General features: G+C 29.0%; 1 protein-coding gene across 3 annotated transcripts in view; it reads left to right on the top strand.

The window, feature by feature from the left end:
* The first annotated feature begins 3463 nt into the window (after positions 1–3463).
* The window catches only part of LOC118066696 (glutamate receptor 1-like), a 141460-nt gene continuing 126262 nt past the window's right edge, over positions 3464–18661 (top strand). For all 3 annotated transcript variants that reach the window (XM_035082931.1, XM_035082930.1, XM_035082932.1), the window contains exon 1: positions 3464–3875. In XM_035082931.1, coding sequence (XP_034938822.1) covers positions 3671–3875 — 205 coding nt within the window. In that variant the 5' untranslated portion in view covers positions 3464–3670. The remainder of the gene's footprint in view (positions 3876–18661) is intronic.

The following is an 18661-nucleotide window of genomic DNA, read 5'->3' as shown; positions in this document are numbered from 1 at the left end:
TACTGCATCGATCATCAGTTAATGTGAGTAATGACTCGGAAACAAAGTAGTTGAAAGTAAATGGAGCAGATAAAACATAAAATGCAAGCAATATGTGAACAGACGGTCAGTTTGCCCGGATTTGCATGCCGTAAAACAATAAAATCATACTTTAGAAACAGTTGACTTTTTTACTTTAAGCCACTTGTAAGTATAATCTTTTTGAAAGATTTATTGTCAAAACTAATGGGTACGTGATTCTGGCACATATAAAGATGAAAAAGGAAAAATTGAAAATGAATAAATATCTGCAGCTTGCTGTATGAGGAGGGTAACGAGTGTCCATTGTAAATCTACTGCATATCTTTAATAATAATAAACTTGACTTCGATATATCTATAACTCTTGGCGATTTAGTATTTTATTCTCTTTTTTTTTAGTCTCAGATACTTTTGGTACGCATTTAATAAATACCCTTTTCTGTTTTAGAGGGCAAAAGATGAAAATAATTATCTTAGAATAAGACAAATAGCAACTTCATCAAAGTCAACATCAATTCAAGATAAAAAAAAAATATACGGCTAAATACAATGAACCCTAGAAGGTAATAAAGGTTTTATATGAGTAAAGAAAATAATGGGTTGAGAAATTTTTTTTTTATTATATTATCATGTATACGAAATACTTTAAAAAATTTTTTGGTTATTTTTTTAAAAATATTCTCAATCAATTCGTAAGAGTTTATCTAAAATTACAATCACGTATTATAGATCAATATTTGTCTAGCAATTTTAGTATCATAAGAAAAAGAGAACTGCCGGGATAGATAGAGTGAATATGATCGCACGTATGATCCTATCGAGTCCATGCCTTTCAGGACACATTAGGATGATGGTGTTTGCACTGGCAATGATTCAGATAGGTATACTTCGAGTATACACGTGCTCATGTTTGCATAATACGTACAATTGCATATCAATAAGTACACGATAGTGACCTCCTGATGATAGGACACGAGAAACAGACAAAATAAGAGATACTGCACAGATATAGGATATAGGATATGGAGATGAATGTACATCATACGAGCGATTGGCACTTTACTAAAGTGTCGTACTCTCTAGTATGGATGTTACCAAGTGAGTCTATCACACAAGAGGGTAATACCAAAATTGCTTATGGTTTGACAGTACACGCAAGCTTTATAATGGCACATTCATTGAGGTGCAATCGATGGTGAAGCCTTCCCACAGCTTTACGCTTTTACTTCAATTACCATTTTTGATTTTTAATGAACAAGAAAAAAAATCGGTAAATATTTACATCATGCTCCATGTTTTTTTTTATTATTTTTAACAAGCCTGAAGCTTAAAAATGAATTTTTAATACTTTTTGTTAATATAAAAAACTTAGAACTATTTTTTAATACAATATGTTTTTAAATAATTCTACTGATTTGTCAACTATATTGACTTGAGTTTCTGTTTCTAGTTTAATAATTTTTATATGAACTTATGTACTTTAACAACTTGTCTAGAGCTTTACAAATAACAAGCTACTTCATCATCTGAGTTTTTAAAAACAACTTGAAACTATAACTATCAACATTTATTTAATTGAGAAATATTTTCATACTTGTATTTATTTATAAATAAAATCTTCTTGATATTATTAGAATCTCCAATTACAAATAATTGAGCTGAACTTTTTTAAAAATAATTTTTGTGACTAGGAAAATTTATTTTACAGCAGATTGAAATTTATGAAGATGACATGTAATTTATTTTATATTGAATTTTGAAATAGTCTATAAATTAATATTTTGTGTTTGTATCTTTTACGATATGAACGTGATTTACAAAGTCAGTTTAACCCTTCTAAGAAATTGAAAGCCAATTGCTTGTAGCCAATGAAATAAACGTCTCTCAAGTTAGAAACACGTAGGTAACCGTTTTACAAGACCGTCAGACTTAGATCGCTGTGAAATTTCACGCTTTACGATCTTCACATTTGTTTTATAAGCTTACCGTATGTGCAACTCCATTCGTTTGTTGTCAACAATTTAAACTTTCTTAACACAAGTATTTTCCAAGCGATGCAGGTGGATTTTACGTCTCCCATTTTTCCTAAGTAAAAACTTTTATTATAAAACATAATTTTATTGCAGAAAAAACTGAGTACATGAGAAAGGGGGAAGGTTCAAAAATTTTTCCTAATTTATTATTTTTAGATTGTAGCAAATTGTATTATAATTCTGTAATAAGTGGTTGATTTTTATATATATATATGTATATATATCTTTTTTTTATAGATATATAGCTGAGATAGGAACATAGAGGGTCCATTTAGAAAGTAATCGATGGTGGCAGAGAGGTTTTAAAAAGTTATATGGCCACAGCTACCGGTGAGGATCGTTTAGAACTTTGCTTTTACGTATAAAAGCACTCACTTTTGGTATATGTATATTCGGGAGAATCTTGAATGAGCTAACAGGCCGTGGAAATCCGGTAGTTTAGTTGGAGCATGTCTAGTAAAGCATCATAAGCGTCGACGGATGCTTGCTAAGAAATAGAGGTGTGTAATAACCGGAGAAAAGCAGATATAACTGTTGAAAAAACATTTATTGCTCGAAAATTGATGTTTTATCTGCTTTAAAAACTATTTTTCTAACTAATTGAAAGAATTATCAAGCTCATGATGTGTTCAAACAACTTAAAAAAAATTAGACTCAATTTTCATTTTTCTTTTATTTTGTAAATTCAAAAGTAAGCGCTTTTAAAGGATATATACAATTAATTGCATCAATTGAAAAGTAAAGAAAATACTTGATCAGCTACCGGTGGAGACGTTGAGCTTAGCAGCTATGAAGGAAAAAGATCAACATAACTGATTTAGTCAGGATACGTAACACACTTGATCTCTTCGGTTGATTAATTTTCTTCATTACCAAACGATTAGAGTTGGATTTTCAAGTCTTCTTTTATTTACAGCATCTAGAATCACTTATATTTTATGATAAATTCTTTTTTTTTTTTAAGCAATGAAAATTAAATAATCAGATTTCTGAATAAATTGTTAGTGAAAGTATTTTAATGGTAACTAATTTTTTTTTTAGTTATTTTTTCATCAAATATTTTATTTAGTGTATAAAATAAATTCATTAATATTACAGATTTTTATTTATCTTTCTCATTTACATAAATAGAAATAAAATTGGTGTAATTTTTTCCTAAGTAAATTTTGTTTATAGGAGAAGTGTATACACTAAAAATATAAAAATATTGTATTATGATTTTCGATTTTTCAAACTTTATCACATGATGCAATGAAAAAATAAACAATAATTTTTGGTGTTACAGGTGCAGAGTACAGAATATAAGATATAAAGAAAATGAAAATAGTTAAGAAAGAGCATCCTGTCGTTCTTGAAACATTACATCAGTATCGCAGTATCAACTCATGCTCTAGAAGAGTCTCACGCGCGTTGTGTGACGTAACATGCGCGTTAAGCGTACCCTGCTTCCACCCCGTGGGTGTTAGGGTGGGCCAGGAGTCGGCGCGATAGATGAAGGAACAGAGCAGAGAGTTGAAAGAGATGGAAGAGGGATGCTGGGCCAGTTTATACGAGAGCTTAGTTCACGCGAATATAAGCAACGTATTTTAGTTTGTGTTGGACTACGGAGAGTTGAAGATGCTCCCGGTTTGCGTCGAGGGAGGAGCATCACCTCCGATCACGGCGTCCACCACGTTAATTAACATACCGTTAAATCGTGGTCCGCGAATGTCACGTACGCGAGTTAAACTTATGTCTAGTGCTTCTAACATCATCCTTTTACTGGTGACGTTGATGGTTGTGCCTGGGATTTCTGCGGCTGCACTGGAAAAAATTTCCATAGGTGAGTGTACAGTGTTTTTTAATTTTGGTATTTAGAGAACATTCTTGTTTTAGGCAATTCCTAAATTAGTATTTTAATACAAAGATTATTCATGATAAAAAAAAGTCTTTTTATGAAGTTGTCCACGTGCGTTGGTGAGTGCAAAGGGTGATAGGATTTAAATATAATAGAAATGGGTTATTATAAAGAACTGTCATATGTGTTTGTTGGCTTTGTGTTTCTTTGATACAACACTCCAACCTGTCAAGTGTCCTGAAATGTCCTTTGTCTTTACTAGTAACATTTCTCATCTTTTTTTGGGATGCTAGAAATGATAAACAGAAATAAGGTTAAACGTAAAGTTAAACTATTCAAATAAAATATGTCAAGAATTGTTGATGAAAGGTTTCATTAAGTTTATTGTCAAGTCTACATGAGATAAGTGTTGAAAGAAAAGAAGTAACGTAAAAAGGAATGAATAGTGAGATTAAGAAACTTCTTCAGCTTGAAAGTTTTAGATGTCGATGCAATTGTAAGTTAGGAGAAGAAGTTGAACATTGTGTGAACCTGATGCATATATTTTGCAGTTTTATTTTTCTTTCTGTATTTTTAAAAACTTTTTAAAAATTTTATTTGTTTTTTTCCACATATATTCCTTCATTTATTAAGCCAAATGTACATTGAAATCATAACAGATGATTTTATCGTAGGAATTTTCATCTCATTTATTGATCCTTTACTTTTTGTTTACTACATAGTTTCAAGTTTATTTTTTATTGTGTGCTTTTTATTTCATGTTTACTGAAAAGTAGTATGTTTTTAAATTAAATTTATTTTAAATGATTCACATTTTTATAATCGACATTGGAAACATGCCACTATCTCGATATTCAAAGTGATCTTGATATCTATATTAAAGTTCGAAAGATAACACGAATTTAGTACAATTGGACTTATGCCATCATTTCAATATTTTCTAATACACTCAACATTATGACTTTTCTCCAACTTTTCTTTCATATTTATTTATCTGTTTGGTTGAAAATGAAATTCAATAGCATATTTTATCAATTTCTCTACAATACTTTTTGAAACTTTATTGAAAAGTATCCAAATCAACTTCTTAATTACTTTTCATTCTTCCTAAATATTTTGATTTTTTCTTCTCATTCCTACCAATGACTTAATTAATTTTTCAATTTTTAAAATAGAAAACAATTCATATTTTTCTGATTTTTATTTTTAATAAAAAACAGAATTGGTAACATCCAAAGTTTCAGGAATTTTTCCACAAATTTTTATTTTAAATTTTTGCCCTTTGACATTCAACAAATATGACCATTTTTATTAAAGTTAGTTGTTATTGTTAATTAATTCAATAGATTTTTTATGTTATTTACTTTTGAATATTTATGTATATAACAATGTATCGGCAATAATATTCATTAAAAAAAATATACAATTTTTCAACATGAATAATTTCAATTAAAAATGAATTTAATGGTTTTAAGAGCATATTTGAAGTTTTTTCTATACTTAATTTGTAAAAACTGCTAAATTGAATATTCGGAGCTTCTCGATTTTCAGTGATAGTCTCTACTCTATTTACTATATCACTAGTAACATCACTAGATGAAACCAATCGTATTTGAACAGTCGATGCTTTTAATCAAGGCTCACACACGTTGGGAACCGGATTTGAGAAATATCTGGCAGATACATATAGTATTTTGGAGAACTAAGAGACATGCAGGGTTGTAGAATAAGCGAGGTAGTAACAACTAACGTATATAGTTTTCGCTGAATATGCGAAATGTATAATTATTCGCATAAGCGCATTAGTATAGCAGTATTATCGTTAGTGTTCCAATTTCTCGCCATCAACCTTCTCTCTCTATCGCTCTTTCTGTTGTTGACTATTTCTGAGCTTTCATCTCCCTCCTATATACGAGAGAAATTTACTCAGAGATCGAATGACAACGATACGCTACTAGTTACTCTTGTCACTCGCCACTTTATGGTCCTTTCATCTCGATGTCAAATTCTCTCTATCTCTATATCAATTCTCCTCTGCTGTAGACACTCTCAATACTTGTTCTATTATTTTTAATAATCATTTTAACGTCGATAAAGACTTCTAATTGCTAGCATTCATTATTTTTTTTTGATTAAAAACTTATTTATTATGAAACTTTTATTAAATTTATTTACTACTAAATAAAAATGTCAGCAAACTAATTTTATTGAATTTTATTTCAACAATTAAATTTAAAAAATAATTATAGCATAAAGTAGAGGCATTTAAAACTTTCATGTTTGTATTCAATTTATCTTTAATTTGAATTATTCATCCATCTTTATTAATTTCCAAACTTCGATAATTGGCAATCAATTTGTCATTTTTTAATTAAAAATTTTTACATTAAATAATTTTTTTAATCAGTATTTATAGAGCAATTATAATCATTGATTAATAAGAGTTGATTTTTAAAATCATTTCATTGAAGTTGTAGTCTTGATGACAAGCTCGATGTTATAATCCAATAATTATGCTAATAATGAATAAAATACGAAAGGTAGAGTAAAAGGTTTAGATTACTATCAATGGAAATTGTAGAGTGAAATTCTAAAATAACTAGTGGAGGAAGGTATAGGATAAACCAAGATAAAGGTAAAGGAAAGAAGGGGTTCGGATTGCGGAAAATGAGTAGAGAGTAGGATGAAAGAGGAGTGAATGATGACTACCTATAGAAATACTGATGTCTCGTTTTCTCTCATGGGAGTCCAGTTGTTTGGAAAAGGTATAGCCGCTTGGTTGGTGGCTGATGGGGAAAAAGCACGAGTAAGAGGGTTGTTGCTGGTGGCATAGGCAGTATCTTAGTGAACGCTAGATTCATACTGGCTTGCCAACATACTTTGTACAACCCTTTCTTTCTCTCTTTATCTTTTTTATATTCCTGTCCTCTTTGTTTTCTCTTCTTAATTCCCTTCTTTCTCTTAACTCTCGGCTTGAATGCAACTTCACCATCAGGAGACACACTCTTGACTCTCGTGAAGCGTGATTTAACCAACGGTGCACTTTCCACAGGTCCTTGACCTCAATGACGAGACTTTGGCACGTGTTTCATCGTCATTATCTACAAAAAACATCACCATTCATTTTTTTCCTTCTATTTATTTCTCTCATTTTGTTTTAATTAATCAGTTATGAAGGTGTTTCTAATTTTTTTTTTTTTCAAACATTATACTATACTCAGTCTCAATGAATAGAGCTGTTGATAATATTTAAGTCGTTTTTAATTTATTTAAAGTGTGAGTGATTAAATAAAAAAAAGCTTAGGAATATTGAAGCTGAACCAAATATTCATCCGAGTCTTATTATCATTTTATCTTTTTATCATGATTTTAAACTTCTTTTTTCATTTTTATTATCTTTGAAAGTCTACAATAAAGTACTTCTTTTATTTTTCATCGTTTTGATTTAAAAAGTATTTTTATTTTATTTTTAGAAGAAGAAAAATCTTTATTGCGTTTAAATGTATTTAGTCGTTTGTTATAATTTTTTATATACGATAAAAAAATTATATTTATAGTGTTAAATACATTTATTTAGATAAAATATTTTATTACATTTTTTTTCTTTGGAATTACTATGAAAAAAATTAGTCTGTCGAATTTGTTCCATTATTATGTTGGATAACATATGGTTGTTTATTTTAATGTATTGAAGTGAATTGGAGGGTGAGTAGAAGATGTCGATCATAGTCAGCCAGAATCAACTGACATTCTATGTTTGTTGGTCAGTTAGGAAAAAATACAGAACTGTTTTTGGTCTCTAAACATTTGCATTTCGTTTATTTGTTAGGATTGTTTACATTGTTTTCGAACATTATTATAAAAAACAATTTTTCAAATAAAAGTCAATCTAAAGAAAAAACAATATATAATCTATGAAAAGGATAAATTAATTGATGATGAAAAAGGACAAAATAATAAATAAAACAGTGTAATAAATGGGTTAGATTAAATCTTGAAATTAATTTGACTGGTGAAATGAAATTTTTACGCCAATACAAGAAAAGTCAAGCTGAAATTGAGACAGACGAGGTGTAAATACCAGAATCAGTTGTGCGATGACCTTGTGATGTGTCTCAGAAATAAAACAGAAAGAGATGAATCTATACCATCGATCAGCCTTTACCGAAATCCTCATTTGTTCTCATCTGATCTCCAGAGTTGGAGGGCACGGCAAGAGAATATAGAAGGACAAGACAAAAGAGGAGAGTGGATTGGATTTTCGTGGTCAAGGGGTGATTACGATCTAATCAAATGATGGATTTTCCCATTGGACTCTTGCTCCCATTTTCTTGTTATTTGATTGATACCAAATACCAACTACAAGTTGATCTTCAACTATATAGTAATCAACAAATTACTGAGATTCATCATTGTTGTTGAAAGTAGTGTTAATTAATTTGTTTTTGAAATCGTATTTCCTTTGGCTCATTAAGGAGCTTTTGTAAAAGAAAGATTGTTATATTTTATTTATTTTATATAGAGAACCGGATGTTGATGTAATACCATGGAAAATAATTACTTTTCCTTGTAGACAAATAATTATTAAAGTTACTTTATAATTGTAATGGAGGAAGCAAATTGTTAAAAAGACTTTAAAATTTTTTATGATTCATAAATACTTTGACTTTCGTCTGTTTTCAAGAAATAAAGAGCAAAGTAATTCTAATAGTTTGAGAAATAAAAAATATTTTATGGGGTATTTAAACTTGTAGATAAGAACAATGTAAAAATATAGACTGTTCTGTAATATTAATTTAGATGAAGGAAAAAAATTTTCTATCGATAAAGTGATAAAATAGTATTAATAATTCACTTTTCATTTCTTTTTATTCAAAAAATTAATGAGCTGATTATCTTAAAATTATTGATCATGAAATAAACTAAATGAAAGTGATAATTTAATGACATGGTATTTTAAATAAAATACCTATATTTATCTATTAAAATGATCATTTATTCTGGAATTCAAACTACCACGTCCTTTATCAATTTAAAGGATAAATTGCGTCGAAATAATGAGATGTTATGCTGTGGAACGCACGGTAATGCCAGAAGCGATAATTTATTGGCAGCATAATCGCTGGCGATTGGATGCCAGTTATGCGATGCCATATAATTCGGCATGCACTCGCAGATTCTATAATTGATGCATTATCCCTATTAAAATGACTACATTGATATATTTATCGATACATTCATGCTCCTTGACTACTACGGCCCTCTTTTGTTTATTCTTAAAACTTTTCCTCCCTACATATGCTTATATTTGAGTATATAAAATTTTTGCTTGACTCTATTTACTTTATATTTCACCAAAAATTAGATTATCTTCATATTTTTATACAAAATGTATATTTGTTTTGGACATATTTACATTTTCTGGTGTTTTATGCAGATGTTTTTACCATACCTCATAAAATTGTACATGTACTCATATGTGTACATAATCTTCTTTGATATTTGAAAAAGACATTTCCGAGTTAGATATTACTTTGATAAACGTGTCATCTAAATCTAGATGCTAAATTACTTTTCTACTCGAACAGTTTTTGATTTTTACTGATCATTATAGGTCAGCTTTAATCAATATGATTTTTTTGATTAATACATAATAAATAGGTCTTTTATTATAAATAAATGTAGTATAAAATAATCTCCTATTAATGAATTCGTTAATGGTTATTGAACGTAGCTGTGATTACTGCACCATGTATTGGAATATTCGTGTTTTAATGACGGGGCAATTTTTACCAGAACATTGTGGAAAAAAATTTACTTAAAAGTGCACTAGGGAAATTAAAAATTTTTTTGTGGTTATATTTGAGAAAAATATTTATCAAAGATAAAAAAAAATAAATGGATCCTTAGAGTCATCTTTTTAAAATTATATTTTTGTAGACAATTGTTTTTTTATAGTGGTAATAAATAGTTGGAAGGCAGTAATGGGGTAGTTTTGAATTGTTATTAAATATTTCAATATCATTATGGTTTGAAAACATGATCAGATCTATGTAGGGTCATATTTCATTACTACTCGAGAATTAATACAACTTTTCGACAGAAACATTACAAGTATTTGATTTCTGATGATTAAATTAAACTAAAGGATAGTTTTCATCAACATATCCCTAGTAACCAGCCCTGACGTAAGAATTTTTGTCAGAAATTGTCATTCACTTGTTTACGTTGTATTTTCTGACGACAATCTTATGTCCATCTGTTTCAGAAAAACAGCAGATACTTAAGTAAATGACAAATGTCGTTGGTCATATATTACATATATTTTACGCGTTGGTTTATTTTTTTTTTTAATTTTTAATTTTTTTTTTTTTTCGTTCATATGAACGTTCGAAACTTCAGCTACATGATCTGACGTCAGTCTTACATTGGTTTGGTTATTAAGGATAATTTACTAGCTATTTCTATTGGTAGAATTTATATTTTGACCATTACGTTTCTCTTTTGTTATAAAGTTAACATAAATAAAATAATGATACTATACACTCTCTTAAGTAATATTATAGACACGAGAAATGATATGTTGTATAATTACAATATTATATTTCTCTTAGGAAGTAAAGAAAATATGGTGTAAAATAAATTATATGAAGATAAACGTGTTTCTTGACGTTCAGATTCGTATTATAGAGAGCAAGGATCATCAATCAAGAGATCGATAAGACTACAAATAGTTCATTTTATTTTCTCTTTTCTTCCTTCTTATCCTCGTCTCTTTTATTTTACTTTTTTTCTGCAATATGAACCTCAGTTAAGATCATCTTAAATGTGTAGGTAAACTGAGAAATGAGAAGATAAATTACTCACTAATAATATCGGTATATATCTCATTATTTATACTTGAGAGGGTTTTATAATTACTGTAATAAAATACTGGAAACTACTTTTCTTATATTAAAATAATCAATCCTCAGAATAAATTATTTTTTAAATATCTTCAATTAAAAAAAAATTATCGTGACCTGGGTTCGAACCAGGATTTTCTCGTCATCTACATAGCGTCGTAATCTTTGACGTAAATTAATCCATGTCTTCTGATCAGTTTCATTTATAGAACAACAATTTTTGAAAATAATAATTCTATAGGGGGTCGCTTTCAATCGAACTTAATCAAAAATACAATTGCTTTATTGAAATATTAGATTGAGCTAGGAGGAATAAAATTTATTTTAAATCATGATATTTTTCGTAATTTTTCTCAACTGAAACAATGCTGTTATTCACACTCAAGTTTATTCACATTCATGATAGACGCATTGAAATAACGAGAATAAAAAGTAGCAAATAATAATATAAGCAAATAAATAACAACAAAAAATGTATACAAAATAAAAATAAACATAAAGAAAATATATGGAGTATTGCTGTAAGCTCTCGCGTTCTTTCTTCAAAGCATTTGCCCTTTCTCATGAAATACGACGCTTAATGGGTGTGCAAGCACCGGCAGTCGATCCGCTTTCCGCATCTCTTAAGCCCCACCAATGGATGTTTTGCTCATCTTCTACTTTCTGGTGGTACTTGGGGTCGGTATCAGATTAGCTAGTCATTTTTAATGTTATTAATCAGATAAATTTTATTCAGAAGAAATATATATTTTCAGGATTAATATTTTGTTGATAAATTTAAACCATAAATAAAAATGAGTATTTTATTATATCGTTATTTCAGATATTGTAATATTTTATTTTTGAACATGCATCATGTAAAGTATTAAATATTCCAAAAGCGAATCCTTTAAAAGCGTTCAACGTCTCCAATGTCATCGTCATTTTTATCGGAAATAACGTTAGCGACGGCATGCACTTACATGGACTTTTTGCATCTAGAACAAAACTACAAAAATACACAAGAGACAAAATAGTAGTTTTCTCTTGCTGAAATCGACATAAAATGCTTCTATACTTTTTGACAAAGTAATTCGATATTCAAATGTGTTTTATTTTTAAAAAAAGTACATATGTATTTTATTGTTCTTTCGTTAGCTTCATTTTATTTAAATTAAAGAACTGATGAAGAAATTTTTGTTATTAACTTAAAAATTCGTAAGAAATAATTATTTATTCATATTATTATCTTCAGCAGTTTTTATAAATAAGTTTTTGAAAAATAGACCAAAAATTGATAATGAAAAATGTGCTATAAATAAGATAAAAAAGTGATTAGTTGAAATTTTGCATTTTATCTTTTATATTATTGCACATGAGTCTAAACCGTTCATTTTATAGATAAAACGAGAATAAATCCCACTTGTCATAGTATCGGTCTTTGGTACGATATCTTATACGAGTCTTTGGGGAATCAGCGCCGTGCTTCTGTGTAGAAAAATCGAAATAAAGTTTCTCTTGCAATCAAAAATGTGTATGTAGGAATGAAAATAAGTTAAGCTCATTTAAATAAATAATTTTTATGCAACTTTAATAGAAAAACTTTATAAAATATTTTTTTTTTCAATTTCTGTAAAAATATATGGATTTTATTTTAATTGAGATCAATATTGAATAAATTTTAGTATTTTGTTATTTAATAATTTATTGTCTTTTAGGTTCTTGATAATTTTATTGATTAATTTATTTATCAATTTTTGTATTGTTTTTTGGTGATATTTTTCTAAGCTCTAGTATATATAAGCCTGAATTTACTCGATAGAACCACAACCTCGAGGGATTCTTGCATTGGCTTAGCATGAATGTGTGCAGTAGAGTTTCATCGAGTTCCAAACCGCAATGGTATACCAAGAGGGGTTTGACCATTCGAGAAAGCTTATGTCTATCATCTGTTACGAAGCAGGCTTGCCAACTAGAGGAAAAACCTCGTTCCAAATTAAATAAAAAAAAAAAAAGTTTCTAGTTTTTGTTCTAATTGATCACCCTCTGGCAATATCATTCAGTAAATTCACAACAAGTTTTCTTCAATTTTTTCCCCTCATTCTCATTTATTTGTTATTCTGCTGCAACTCTTCTAGCAGATGAATAAATAATTCATCTGTTTGGACAAAAATATTTTACCGTTCCAAACTATTTTATATTTTTTCTTCATCAACAATACAGTCTAAACTTTGCAATGTACGACACAAATGCATACTCTAGATTTCATATATTGCACTTGGTATCATACTTGTATACCCAATAGAAATCAAATCCGTTGCAGAAGTAAATTTCCAATATATTCAACAAGAGAATTTGTTGCAAGTAATTAAAACTTTTTATCCAATATTCTTCTTGCTTTATTTATATAACATAAAATAGTATTTCAAAAAATATATGTAACAAATCAATAAAAAGATTCAGAAATTATTCTTATCATGATCGACTTGCAAAGAAATATTTCAAATGTACTTCGACAAATTTTTATATACGAAAGATTTTTTAAAATTCTATCAAAGCCAATGTACTTCATACTTATTCTTATTCGGTCGTATTGAAAATTTCGTTTTAGCAATGGTAAAAGTAGAAAAAAGAATAAAAAGAATTGAAAATTAACGAAACCACAAGTTCTTCACTCGGACGAATTTCAATAGCAGTAGGATTATCCATGATTTAGTCAAGTCAATCCAAGCGAATTTCGTGTTATCCCCTCGGTCGCAATATGCTATACTCATGTTGTATCTTGAAGCTTCAACGATCGCAACGCGAGCTACGCTCGATTAATTCTTTTCTTTGGCTATACTCTGCTTCAATGCCCTCTTCTAGAGTCGCTATTTTGCCGTACATTTTACCTATTAAATTGCATTTTTTACGTAATTAAGCCAGTACTTTGATATTCAAAAAATGGCTTTTTTTATTACTTAACTAGAGATTGTTCAACGATTTTTAAAGATTAAATAGCCGTCATTTGAATAGAGTCAGTGATTATATCATACATAGCTAGTTCAATTCATCAGTATTAAAGCTCAAGTGAAATATTTCGTCATTTAAACTAATTGAATATAAAATTAAAATCAATTTAGTTAGTTTCAAAAGCTTTCCATATATTTTGGAATTTGATATGGTATTCATACTAAACGAGAAACAAAATGATAAAAAAAACATTCATTGAACATAAGCGATATGAGTACAACGTAATTGGTAAAGCTTTTAGAGGTAACTTTCGACTAAAGTATTGAATTCAGTATTCATCATTTTGATATAGCTAAAAAAATAAATATTTTATATGATAAATTGCATTTAATAGATATTCGATCTATAGGGAAAGGGAGAGCAAAGTGGAACGCTCGAGAAAATTTACTACTTTATTAAAATAAGTTTAAAAACGCTTATTGTACGTTTTGTTTGTCAATTTTTCAATTTATTAATGCATTAAAAATTATTAACATTCATTAATATCATGGTTAATTTGTTGATTTACGTTTTTTCTTGATGTTTCCCTTAACCTCACTTTTCTCTACTACAAGTATTTTTTATCTATGAAGTCTAATTCTGAAATTTATTTCAATTCATTATTTTCTAATACATTCATTTGTTTAGTTCTTATTTTGTTCAAAGATTCAAAATCAATTGTTGATATGTTTTAATTAAAATACTTTGATACTCCCTAGATATTCTACATATTTGTTAAATGTTTAATTCTTCGAAAGTTATTGATTAAATGAAATTCTCTCTTCATTGAATTCTACAAATATGTCGGTATTTCATAATTTAGCAATATTATATTATTACATGAGATTCTTAAAGTAATTTCAAATAGGGTGTCAATGTGATGTCTTCGGTAATATTCACGAACGATGTGGAGCTTTGATTCGGTTATACAATGTATGCGAGAAAAGCAGCATACTTGAAATTCATTTCTCGCCTTCTCAAAACCACACCTTTTTACTCTTAGATGATGGTTTGTCTCTCGTTGGCAATTGAGATGCTACTATAATGTGATGAGCACTTGGCATAGTACAAAATAGCTAACACTAAAAATAAAAGTACCTTCACTACATTGTTGTGGTTTATAGCAGTTTACTTTTTTCTATGTTTTCCATTAATTCTTTATTGTATATCTATCTATTAAAAACAAAACTTTAGTCATATATTCTTTTTTCTGAGTAGTTATTTCCCAACTGTTTTAATTGACAATTAATTTTTTTTCGTTCATACTTTTTTAATCGAATTAAAAAGGATTTTTCCACGATATTTTGAGTGTTGTTACAAAATTTTTCAAGTTAAAAATAACCTATAACACTCACTATTTAATGAGATAACTTGTAGCTTGTTGGCAGTTGAATTACAAATGGCATAGTGTGAAGGGCTAAGGTGAGAGAGATGAACACTACGAGTGGAATTCGTAGCTTTAACTAGGAACTAATGCGCAAGTTGCAAACACTCGGTCGCTCGCCTTTTAGTATCGGATTAGAACAACTTTGCAGTGATTTAAGAGCTTGTTTAATTATTCACATCACTCCTAGATCTTCTACATCAATCCTAACAGTATAAATAAATTATTAAGACATTCAAGACGATCCAATAAAGAAAATTATTACCTCTTACTTTAAAATTTCAACCATGATATTCACCTTTTACTACATTAATTATTATCGTTTAAATGAAATAATCCAAGAAAGTTACATTAAGTTTATTTCGTTAACATACATGATGATGATGAACTTTCAGGTGATTTTTTTATTGAATTATGTAATAACTCAACTGGATAAGGAAACCCAGAGCAAAATGAGATACCAAGGTAAAGTGAGATAGTTTCATTTAAACAGATATATAGACATAGGAATAATTTTATATATACATATTCAGAGAGAACCAAATGAATTATATAATATATGAAAATAAAACTCTTTTTTTTTTTAAGAATAATATTCTATAATTTGCTCCAAGTTCGTTTAATTAGCATAACACTGAAAGAAATGAGACATTTGGATTTACTATCATGTGTTCATTTTTCATTTCATAGTAAGTTTTCTCGATTTTTTTAATTGTTAGAAGACTAAAGAATTAAGGAATTTTCGGTTTTATAATGTTCCAATTACTTGAATATTATTTTAATAATTTAATCATAGAAGTTGAGATAATTTTTTAGAAGAATAAACCATCAAAATGGTTCACTGACCTTCTAGGTATCAATGAAATATAATCACATCCTGAGCAGGGGCTGCTGAATTGGTATTATCATCCAATCATGGCTCAGGTATTTTCAACAACTAGGTCATTGCTAATCATGGTAGGTCAATGATGGGTCCATTGTAATCCTGTTTGGCATATGAGTTCGATCATGTTATGCTACTGTAGACTGTATTCAAGTAATTTCCAATTAGTCTCCAACTACCCTTTTGCCATTATTTAATTCGTACATTACTTAGAAAAATTCTCACGCCATTTCTGCAAAGTCTCGGCATTAAAATGAATTCATTCTTATTCAGACTTCTTTACACTTTTTCTATCTTTGTATGCATATTGTATCCACGGTGGGTGTGGAGTAGAGCAATCGGTGTAACTTGTATATGGGTATAAATAAATGTAGGAGAAATAGAGAACTCTGGTGTAGTAGAAAGTGGAGGCGCAGTACGTTTATTCCTATAACATCTAAGGGCTTGAGAGTGAGGTAGGTTGAAGGGATGAGCAAGCGGAACTGCAGAAACGGGATGGAGGTCTTCCTATTTTATATCGCAGTACTCGGAGACTCGAGAACGCAGTTTAAAAGTTTTCGCAGCCACCCGTTGTGTACCTCTTTACTCTTTTTCACCCGCTGGCGAGAGAAATTATAATCGCGCCACTTACCGGGTCCTAGGTATTCTACTGCCTTCAGTTTTCTTCTCTGCACATAATTGTGTTTACGAAACGACATGAGAATTACAAGGCTTTATTTTGCGTTCATTTTCGTTTACTCTTTCTGCTCCATTGTACTTGAAAAAGCGTCAGCGTTCAAAGAAATTTCTCAAAATTTATTTATTTTTACGGTTCTGCAAATATTATGTTTCTAAGTTGTTCTGTTCTTTCTTTTAAACTATTTTCTCTTATTAAAAATTTATTAACGACATGAAATATGGAAAATAATTGTTGTGAATTTTATAATAATCATACTTCAGCAAATACAAACAAATGGTCAACAATTTTTCTTTCAACCCCTGAAGCAAAAAGAGGGATGTTATAAATTTGATGGTTCTCAGCTATGTTTGATAATAATCAGTTAAGCCATTCTAAGATCATCAGCACACACTGTAGAAAGCTTAATCAATAATACTTAAGCACTCATCTAAGATTATTTTTTGTTGAAGCTTTTTTTCAAATTTCTAAATCATCCTCTATAAGTTATTGAATTTTAATGATGATGAAATCTTGGTGAACATTTGTAGACTAACAATATGTGCATATGAAAGTTAAAAAAAAGGAAGGAAGAATAAAGGGGGAAATAATTAAATAAAAAGAAAGTGACGGCCATTGGGCTTTCTGGGCTTTACTGGATCATGAAATAGCTTTTTTAATGGTCGGAGGATTGAAATAAATACTATGAGATCATTATAGTCGAAGGCGAAGTTAGCTTTTTTTATAGTTTCATTCTACTTTTTCCGATTTGTAGAAATTTATCTTTTTTCCATTCATTCGTTATCTCTTCATCATTTTTTTTCTTAACAAAAAAATATCACCAAGTTGCAATAAATCCATTTTTCACTTTTACTCCAAATGATTTTTCTAAGGAATTAAATACTTTTTGTGATTTAATAACAATTTTTGTTTATCATGGTTTTATTAGAAAAATAATCTTAATGATTTTATAATATAATAACATTTGAATTTTCATCGCAATTCATTCCTTTTTATTTTATTTCGGTCTGCAGTATTAATTTCGCTAGTCGAAATGCTGATCCATTCCATTATTTGCTTAACGATGGAACACGTCGATCGTTGAACATGGATGGCATTCTCTTTACCGCAATGAACGCTTTAGTGAACCCTTTTGCTGTAATGGTGTCTGAGAGCTTGATAAATTCTTGCTCATCACACTTTGAGTTTAGTATTGATTATCAATTCGACATTTTTTATTCGTTTACTATGTAAAATTGTAAAATGAAAGAAATTCTTACTACAATTTAAATTAATATCGAATTTATTTATAGCCATTATTAAAATTTTGTATTATGATTTATTACAATTAAAAAATTCCACATTTTTAGTGTTTTTCTTCAAATGTTTTGTCTTGACGCATTTTATGAGGTCATGACGCGACTACTTTCTTTTTCACCTTTCTAATTACATTGAAAGTGAGCAGATACAATCTCTCCATAATTACACAAGCTTCAGAGTAGTTTAAATTACTCGATAGAAATTATCGGCTTATACGATAGCATCATAAGCTCTTCCGCAGCTTCATCATCGTTCCTTCCTCGTGTTCATACGATAGTGGTAACTGACGATCTTAGGAGATATAATATATATTCAAGACTACGTACATGCTCTAGAGGTAACGTTAAAGCACGTAATGCAAGCAACGATCATAAACTGTTATTGTCCATGCACATTATTGAGTCTGACTGTAAATCTCCATCTTAACTGGATGTATTTTATATGCATAAGTAGATCTCTATGTTTATTGAGTGAATACAGTTATAATCAAGAGTTACTGCCATTAATGTCTCTTCAAGAATGATTTTGCATTGTTGCTTCTTGGGAATTATTGTTATTTGCAATTCTATTTTATGGGTATTGTTGTGTGTATAGTTGTATTGAAGTGAATGATTTTTAAAATTATTTTTTATGAAATATTTTTATTATCTGTCA

The sequence above is a fragment of the Chelonus insularis genome, unplaced genomic scaffold (assembly GCF_013357705.1).
Source record: "Chelonus insularis isolate UGA/USDA-ARS -01 unplaced genomic scaffold, ASM1335770v1 contig_352_pilon, whole genome shotgun sequence".
Lineage (NCBI taxonomy): Eukaryota > Metazoa > Arthropoda > Insecta > Hymenoptera > Braconidae > Chelonus > Chelonus insularis.
Note: the sequence above shows the minus strand (reverse complement) of the source record. Positions and strands in the feature narration are given on the sequence as shown.